This window comes from Poecilia reticulata, linkage group LG16 (genome assembly GCF_000633615.1).
Source record: "Poecilia reticulata strain Guanapo linkage group LG16, Guppy_female_1.0+MT, whole genome shotgun sequence".
In the NCBI taxonomy this organism is placed as follows: domain Eukaryota; kingdom Metazoa; phylum Chordata; class Actinopteri; order Cyprinodontiformes; family Poeciliidae; genus Poecilia; species Poecilia reticulata.
The window spans coordinates 3,400,513-3,409,545 of NC_024346.1; the positions used below are offsets into that span (position 1 = coordinate 3,400,513).

The following is a 9,033-nucleotide window of genomic DNA, read 5'->3' on the forward strand; positions in this document are numbered from 1 at the left end:
GTGCCTGTGGTCATCGGGGCCCTCGGGGCAGTCACCCCCAAACTGGAGCAGTGGCTAAAACAGATCCCAGGAACAACATCAGACATCTCAGTCCAGAAATGTCMRGTTCTAGGCACAGCCAAGATACTGCACAGAACCCTCAAGCTCCCAAGCCTCTGGTAGAGGACCCGAGCTCAGAGGATGAAAGAGTGAGAAGGGAATTTACACAGTTTTTCTTGATTGCTTACACATCTCATTCACTAATCCCCTGAACAAATTCAGCTAAACTACAAGCACAATTCCTGCTTCACACTGTAATTTCTGTTCTTTAACACATATTTTCTGCATTGGCACAATTTTCAAGAAGAGAACATTTCTTGTTTTCACAAGAATCGCACTCATTAAATATTCCAAGTAAATTTTTCTTCTATGCACACTGATTCATCACTTGAGAAAACATCTGTCATAAACACATATGCCCTTCTACAAAATTTATAATTTTTTAAAATCTATAATTAATTTGCAGACAGTGTCAAAGATCAAGTTTTGGTCAACAAAAAACAGCCACTCCTAGGTTTTAACCCACTGTGGGATGGTGTGACTTTTATGTGTGAAACATTGTAAAAATGGAGAACAGCGTAACTCTTTGTCCTTTGAGACTGTAAAAAATAAAATGTAATTATACAGAATCACAATTTAATATAGTGAATTGTGTAGTGAGTGCATTCACTGAATTCTGAATGTTTTACAGGATACCAAAGCTCTTTATGGTTTGAATGTTTTCTAGATGAGTGATTAATGCAAATGACTTAAAAAAGCAGAAGTTCAAAATTGTGGGAGCTCTAAAGAGACTTGTGAGTGACAGGAAATGTTTACTTGTGATAAATACTGCTCTTTTGCACATTATTTACTCTCTTCTTCCTAACAAAAAACTTTAACAGAAAGACTGACGAGATGGCCGACAACGAAGTCCAGTATGCTTCTGTTGTTTTCAAAAACAAGAGATCGGCAAGAGGTGCGTTTTGTGTTTATGTTTTTTAATAATCCTCTGACTAACATGTTGCTGTTTATGGTTATGATCACTGTAGTGAGTGTAGTTGATTAATGCTGCTGACTGAGAAATTCTCAAGTAAATATTTGGCTAAGATGTTTCTCTGGGAACTTTGTAGATAAAACTACTTAATAAATTGCAATTGTTTCTAACATTTAATTAAGAATCTATTTAATGTTTTAACAAAATGTGCTAAAAAAATGTTTAACTGAGCAGGAAATCTTATTAGATAGACGCTGATTATGGTTGAAAAAGTGTAAATAAACGTTTGCTTTTAGTGTTGGTTTATCCATTAGGAAAACACTTTTTTATGAATTGGGTAACTGGACTATTTCTTTTTTTTACATAAAGAAATATATGCTGCAAAATAATGAACAATTATCATCAGATAACAAAAATGTTTTGTAACTTATAAGTTTTAAGGACAAAAATAGAATCTATAATTTAATTATAGATTTAATTATAGACCTAACGAGACCCAGAGACTCGTTCCTCATAAAGTGGGAAAGATAAATAAAAGTGACATTCATGTGTTAATCCTTAAAAGTAAGGAAATATTAAAAGCATAACTTTCTTCCTAAGCTTATCTATATTTACAACTTTTGTGAAATAGTGTAAAGTAAGAGAAACTGAGACAAACAAAACTGAGTGACGACTGAATCACAGTGGGGCATCTTGGGTGTCTGCACTGCAACCATTAGCAACTGTCTGCATGTCAACATTGCAGGAAGTGAATAATTGGAAGTCAAAATTGGAAATCAAAGAAGAAAACGCTAATTTTCATTTAGAACAATCACATGCTAGCAGCAGGCATGACAGATAAATTTATTCAAACTCATACGATGCAGTTTTTAAGTTGAGGAGTATCGATCTGTCAGTACAGGAGGGAAATAGAGCCGCTGCACGTAAACTCGGCGTGAACGGAACCATGGTTCGGTTATGGAGACGGAGGGCTGTGTCCTCATAAATCCAGCAGATTTATTAGGACTCAGCCCTCTGCTGGGTCCTTATGGAAAACTGAGAGCAGCTTATAGCCTGGTGCGGCTTACATATGTACGTGCTTACATATGCACGTATTACAGTTTTATTTTATTTTTTTCTTCAAATGTGTAGCTGCAGCTTATTGTATGGTACACTCTATAGTCCAGAAAATACAGTATTCACTTTTGTCTTAGAACAGATTTTTTTTTTTTTTTGCTTTTCAAACAGAGGCCTGTCCAGTAAACTCATTGAACAGGAGAAAATGCGAACGTGGTAACTGAAATTTGCTTAATTTGATCAATTCCTGGCAACACAGAAAGTTCAAGATCTGACTCAGACTCTCATAAAAAAACCGCAGTGCGTATCCACTCATTTCTAGAGCTGTGGGTAGCTGTTGCAGCACCCTGTGGGGTTTGGGATGTGATGGGTGTGAATGCTTCACTTACTGAGCAACAAACCCTACAGATACATGAAACCTGGATGTAACTATCAGTGTAACTGTAAACTGGACATGTCTCATCAGAGGCTGTGCAAAAAGGAAAGGTCAAAGACTTCTCACTCTGTGTGCTGCACGTGATAAAGTGCAGCATCAGATTGTTTTTCTCTTTATTTACTGAGACACTTTTCCTTTTTTATGAAAGATCAGCTCTCTGTCAGTTTGCTGATATTTTAACTTGCCTCCCAGTCTGGAGATATGCTTTGTATAATTCATTAATTTATTTAATTTACAAAATTAATTATGTTACAAACATTTGAACCTTTTCAGCTAAAAAAGAAGAAGAGGTTGTGTATGAGGATGTGAAGCCAAGACAAGCAGCTCAGGAAACGACTGTCACAAAGGGTAAGCAAATGAAAAAATAAGTAAATGCAACAATAAAATCTTGTGTGCATCAACTCAACTACAACAGACTCAGTTAGCTCTAACATTTCTTAAATGTTGCAAGTTTCAGTTCAGATGAACTCTCATCAGAAAGGAAGTGATTATTGTTGTCATGGAAACTGACACACTTGACTAACCCCTTTTTTATTGTTTCTCAAACAACAAACCAACATGACATTACGCAACATTTATTAGAAGCTCATCTGAGCTAAGCTATAACATTAACCCATAGAGTGAACACATGAACAGATGAAATATGGAAGAAGTTCATCTGCCAGATCTGAAATCCAATTTACAAGGGTTATTTACCAAGTTGCCAGGCCTAGTCTAAACACTACTTCATCCATTAAATGCATGAAATGCATTGCATCTGACTGCCAAAACCCATCACGTCACGTTTGTGACGTGATGGGTGTGAATACTTATTATCAGCCAAAAGAAACAGATATCAAAGTGTCTTTTTGTTTATTTTATTTTAAACATGAATGTAAAATTATTTATTCTTTCAACTTTTACCATCTGTGTAGGTTTCAGTTGGCATATTAGTGTCTTGAATTGTGAGAAAGTGCAACATCAGAAATGTCTTGCTGTATTTCCTGTGAAAGACATTTTCTCTTTTTCACTAACAATCAGCTCTACGTCAGTTTGCTAATATTTTAACTTTCCTCAGTCTGAAGTTATACTGGTGGAAGAAAAGACACTGACAGATGCTTTCATTTTCAAGCAAATATGATCATTAAACAATGAATTTAAATGCTTTCAACAATGTATTGTGAAACAAATAAAGACATTTGAGCTGTAATTTTTTTTAGCTAAAAAAGAGCAAGAATTATTGTACAGTAAAATGAAGAAACCAAACAAATCGTCTCCACAAACATCTGACACAAATGGTAAGCGATTGAAAAAAATAAAAATCATAAAAAAGAATCATTGCATGTGTAAACTCTTCTCCGACAGGCTCAGCTAACTTTAACATCACCAGTAAAAGGTGCAAGTTTCAGTTCAAGATAAACAGCAGAAAAAACAATGACTAAACTGAAACTAAGCATATTTTCCACTTTTCACCAAAAATATTTCAAATACCTGTTGAACCACTGTAAAAACGGTGCTGTTAATAAATTAATTGTGACACACCGTAAACTGTTACAAGTTGATCAGCAGGAATTTTAACAACAGCAGAAGCAAAAGAAAATCACAGTATCAAATCCTGCCTGCTCTGGTGTCTAAGCAAAGAAAAAAAATTTAAAGAGAAAACTGAAATCAACATGACGTTATGCAGCATTTAGACTGAGCTCACTGATCTCATTCATGATTAATTCATAGAATGGACGCCTACGCAGAAGAAATAAGGAAGGGCCTGCACTAACAGAAATGTTTTCAGCAGACAAGATAGTCCGAGGTTATTTTCAGAAAGACATATGAAACACGTAGATCGCAGAAGACATTTTTTCTAGCTACACACACTGCTCAAAAAAATAAAGGGAACACTTAAACAATACAATATAACTCCAAGTAAATCACACTTCTGTGAAATCAAACTGTCCACTTAGGAAGCAACACTGATTGACAACGGGGACCCTCGTCGGGTCAATCAGTGTTGCTTCCTAAGTGGACAGTTTGATTTCATAGAAGTTTGATTTACTTGGAGTTATATTGTGTCGTTTAAGTGTTCCCTTTATTTTTTTGAGCAGTATATATTTTGTTTAAATGATCTAATATCTAATGTTTAAATGATCCAATTCCAAAAACAGAACCGTAGGACTGCTTCAATGAATATGGCATTAACATTTGTCCTGAGAGGTCTGATTATGTCTCAAAGACTCTAAATACAACTTTGAATGTGGAAAAGATGTACTGAAGATGGCGTAGCTCCAAAAATATTCAAAGATGGTCATAGTTACTGTTTCTGCATTCAGATATCTAGGAATGTTCTGTAAACAGTGTTACCACATTTAGTATGTCAGTCTGCAGTTAACAGGAGTACTCTAAGCATAGGATTCTTTTGGTCACAAGTTTTTACAGACTTGTTATAATCCTCAATAAAAAGTTTTCATACAAGTTGGGATTTTGCTGAGTGATACTTACTGATTGCTGCAACATAACGTGACTCAAGGAATCTAAAACATCTCGGAGCATGACTTTAGTTGTTTGACTGCTGTACCTGTTTAAGGAATGACATTTTCCGGGTCCCTTTTCTGATAATGAACTATTTAAAGATCATGCATTCAGATCTTTTTCTTCTATATTGTATGTATTGAAACATAACAAATGGTTTCATTCCAAGAAAATTTACATAATTATGACACAGATGAATTTCAGCCATGTTGAACCATGTTTAAACTACATTCAGTCATTTGAATGTAGCTCAATGACTACATTTGAGCTACATTCAAATGTAGTTCAAATACAGTAGTTCAAATGTAGTTTGAACTACTGTAATTCAAATGTAGTTCAAATGTAGTTTGAACTACATTCAAACTACATTTGAATAGTTCAAATGACTGAATGTATCTGAAATGTTTTAGAAAAATGTATAAACCAGTTGATGTGCTGTTTCCTACTCACTCTTTCACTTAATGTGTTCATTTGGATTACAAGGATTTGATTGATCAAATATATGAATCAGTAACAAATTATTAAAACCATGTCTGGACAACGAGTGCATGCAAGCAAACATTACTGCAAAAGAGTTGAAAACCAGAGTCAGGATTAAAGAGCATGTATTTATAGTAGGTTAAATATTTCAGGAGAAGAACTGCAAAAATAAGATGTTAATAAGATGTAAAATGCACAAGGATGGACTTGTCTTTATATGTTTGCATAAGACAATTATTGGAAAAACTAAACAACTTTTAAACCTTGCCCAATGCCTTAATTTTTAGCTTTCAAGCTATTATTCTTGTACATCCTTTATTTTAATAAACAGATCTCCAAGTTGTATGTTTTTTTAAACTTATTTCAGTCTAGCAATTGTTTACACCATATCTTCATTTTTAGAGGATTGTGCCTTTGTCTTCAGAAATATAAAGCTGTCCTCAGCTGCATATATATTATTTTTAGGATATTATATTACTGTGTGAATGTCATCCTATTTGAAGAAGCAGTTTAGATTTAGTTTGGCAACTTTGCCTGTAATACTCCCAACCCGTCTCAAGCCATCGTCCCTCTCAGCTGTAAACTATGTTTGCTTCATAGGCTTACGACTCACTATCTAAAAATAAAACTGTCTTTTCTCCACCATCTTTCTTTACTAAATGATGCACATCAAAACAGATTTATCTTGCTGTAGTTTCATCCAAATAAAAATGTCTGTTGTATATTTTCTGTTTAGTCTCTGCAGGACCTTTATCAGACAAAGAAGCACAAAGATGTCGCTGGTATCAGAAGTTGGTTTATTGTTTTGGGAGTCTATGTGTGATTTTGGTGATGGCCATCATTGGAGTCAGTGTCTACTGTAAGTATGTAAAGAACATTTTTAAAACTGAGACAGGATAGAAAGTTTAGATATTTACTTCCATGGAGATCATGGAATAATATGTAACATTTAAATTAAAGACATATGGAAATGGAAATTAGAATGTATCTAAAACTGAAAGAAGTTTCTGTTTTTGTTATACGGTTTTGTTCTCTACATATTTTTATTTCCCGTCTATGTATTTATTCTATATTATCACTATCTGTAACATGTTGATATTTTGCAGTTGTATCTCTTGAAAAGAGTGATAAACCTGAGCTGAAACAACTAAAAGACAACCAAACTTTCCTGCTAGATGAAATTTACAACGTGACAAACCTCAATAATAAAATCAGTTCTGATTTCAAAGCCCTGGCTCACAACTTCACAAGATGCAAAAACAAAAGTTCACAATTCAGTATCCAGGTTCAAAACCTGACACAACAACAAAACAACCTGACAGCAGAAAATAGTCAGGTTAAAATGAAAAACCACGACTTGCAGACAAAGATGAAAACCCTCACAGAAGAAATAAAAACTTGTAATGAGCAGAAACTCAGTCAAGCTCTACAGATCATTGATGAATACTGTCCCAAAGAATACAACGGTATGTTGAGACTTACTTATAGTATAGTATATTAGCTTTAATTATAATTATGTTGGCCAGATCAAATAAATATTTATTATCTGATCTCTATCGTTTCAGTGAGAATGTGTAGATCTTGTCCGAAACAATGGATTCACTCTCAGTCCAGCTGCTATGTAGTTCATAATCCTGAACGTAGGGATCAGAAAACCTGGGAAGAAGCACGAGAAAACTGCAGAGGAAAGAGATCAGATCTGCCTGTTGTTGGTAATGAAGAAGAAAAGGTAAAGACAGAGCTGGAAACTGTTTATATGAATTACACACATATTTTCAACACAAACTGTTGGTCATAGAAATGAAGGAAAGATATGATCCTTTTTTGTCTCATTTTCCACAGAGGTTTGTTGACAGCAATAGCTGGAAGGATGACGAGGGTAAAATGAAAGGATTCTGGATTGGTCTCAGAGCTAAAGGAGGGAAATGGAAATGGATGGATGGAAGTGATCTGACCAATCAGTGAGAGACACATTGTTTCTTACCTTTGTATAAAATAAATCTATCAGCCTTGATTTAACTGATGCTTTTCCTTAGAGCCTGGATACAGAGGCAGCCTGCAACTGATGGTCAATGTGTAACTTCTCTCCAGAAGCGAAAATGGACATCAGTGAGATGTACTGACAGGAACGGCTGGATCTGTAAGAAGAAGGCTTTATCTGTTTAAACATAAAATGTTAAGATTATTTGGAAAGCCTAGAAAAAAAAATACATCAAAATTTTATTCACATTTTCTTTCTGAATGCTATAGATGTATTATTAATTATAATATGAATAAAAGCAAATGTAATATAATGTTGGCTTGTAGTTATTTTAATAATGTAAGCTCTTAAGTGGTAGAGTTCATGGACCCATCTGTTTTGAACTTATGTTAGTATTTTAGATCCCTGCTTCATGTTTTCTTGTAACCTGCTCACTAAACCTGATTTTGTTCCTGGACTGTAAAGAGGATCATCATTATTATGTTCATTATTATGTTCACTTTAATATAAACAGATTTGATACATGAAACATGATCAGTGATCTATGATCAACATGGCTTTCTCTTGTTCAATAAATGATTGTTTATATCAACTCATTTTCAGTTTTTCCTGAAACTTCAGATTTTGAACCTCTAATCAAGAGTAAACATGATCAGTTCCCTAATTAATTCCCCCACACTCAAGTTTATGATGTTATTTTTACATCAGAGGTTGAACTTAGACCTTAAGTTATATTTTTAATTTTTTGCTCTTGATATAGAAAATGCTTCTGAGTTATTATTCTTTAGAATTTGGGTAGAAAAAAAAAAACGCTACTTAAATAGTTTGTTTTTGGTCATAGCTTTTTTTTTTTCTTTTTCTTCCCAGGGCTCACCTACTGTCAGTGTCACAATGGTTTGTTCTTATGACACATTTTAATGTAAATACTGAGTGAAATTTCAAAAACAGCTACTAATCATCTTAAAATTGAAGATTTTAAATGTGATTTTCTTCTTTTAGGGTGGAATTCACACATTTTCAGAACTTCTAATTTTCTGTCAAAATGTCAGTTTGCATTTTTGTCAGAAAATGGATCTGTAATCTGTTACCTGGATGATATAAAGCACACAAAGACAAGAATAATTAAATGCTAAATGATCAGAGACATTTGATAAGATAACCTGTCCCTGAGTGCTCAGAAACTCAGACTGAAGTAATTATTTTTCAAGACAATGCTGACTCATCAAACATCATAATTCCAGGCCTGATTGAATATTCTATACAGTTTAATTGCAGCTCTATGTAAGTCACACCTCATGTTACCAGATGTTGGAAGCAGAAATGATCAATCTCTGGGATTTTAAAGAAGACTTGTATGTCCACTCAGGGTCTATTTAGAACCAATATCAAGAGCTGGATTGTAAATAACCCCAAATTAAGCTCCTTATTTGTTGTATTTAGTTAGTTTTATTTTGTATAAGATATGGTTGACTTCCGGTTTTTGATTTGATGCTTTTATTTTTGATAAGAGAGCTTCCGCTGTATATCATAGAACAGCAGCTTAACAATAGAAAGAACGAAAGACAA

General features: G+C 34.1%; 1 protein-coding gene across 1 annotated transcript; it reads left to right on the forward strand.

The window, feature by feature from the left end:
- Positions 1–6,317: 6,317 nt before the first annotated feature.
- On the forward strand, positions 6,318–7,652 carry LOC103477722 (CD209 antigen-like protein A). Its single transcript, XM_017309320.1, has 5 exons — positions 6,318–6,345; positions 6,593–6,952; positions 7,052–7,215; positions 7,329–7,447; positions 7,523–7,652. Exons 1-5 carry the CDS (start codon positions 6,318–6,320, stop codon positions 7,650–7,652), a joined length of 801 nt encoding a protein of 266 aa, XP_017164809.1.
- The last annotated feature ends 1,381 nt before the right edge of the window (positions 7,653–9,033 follow it).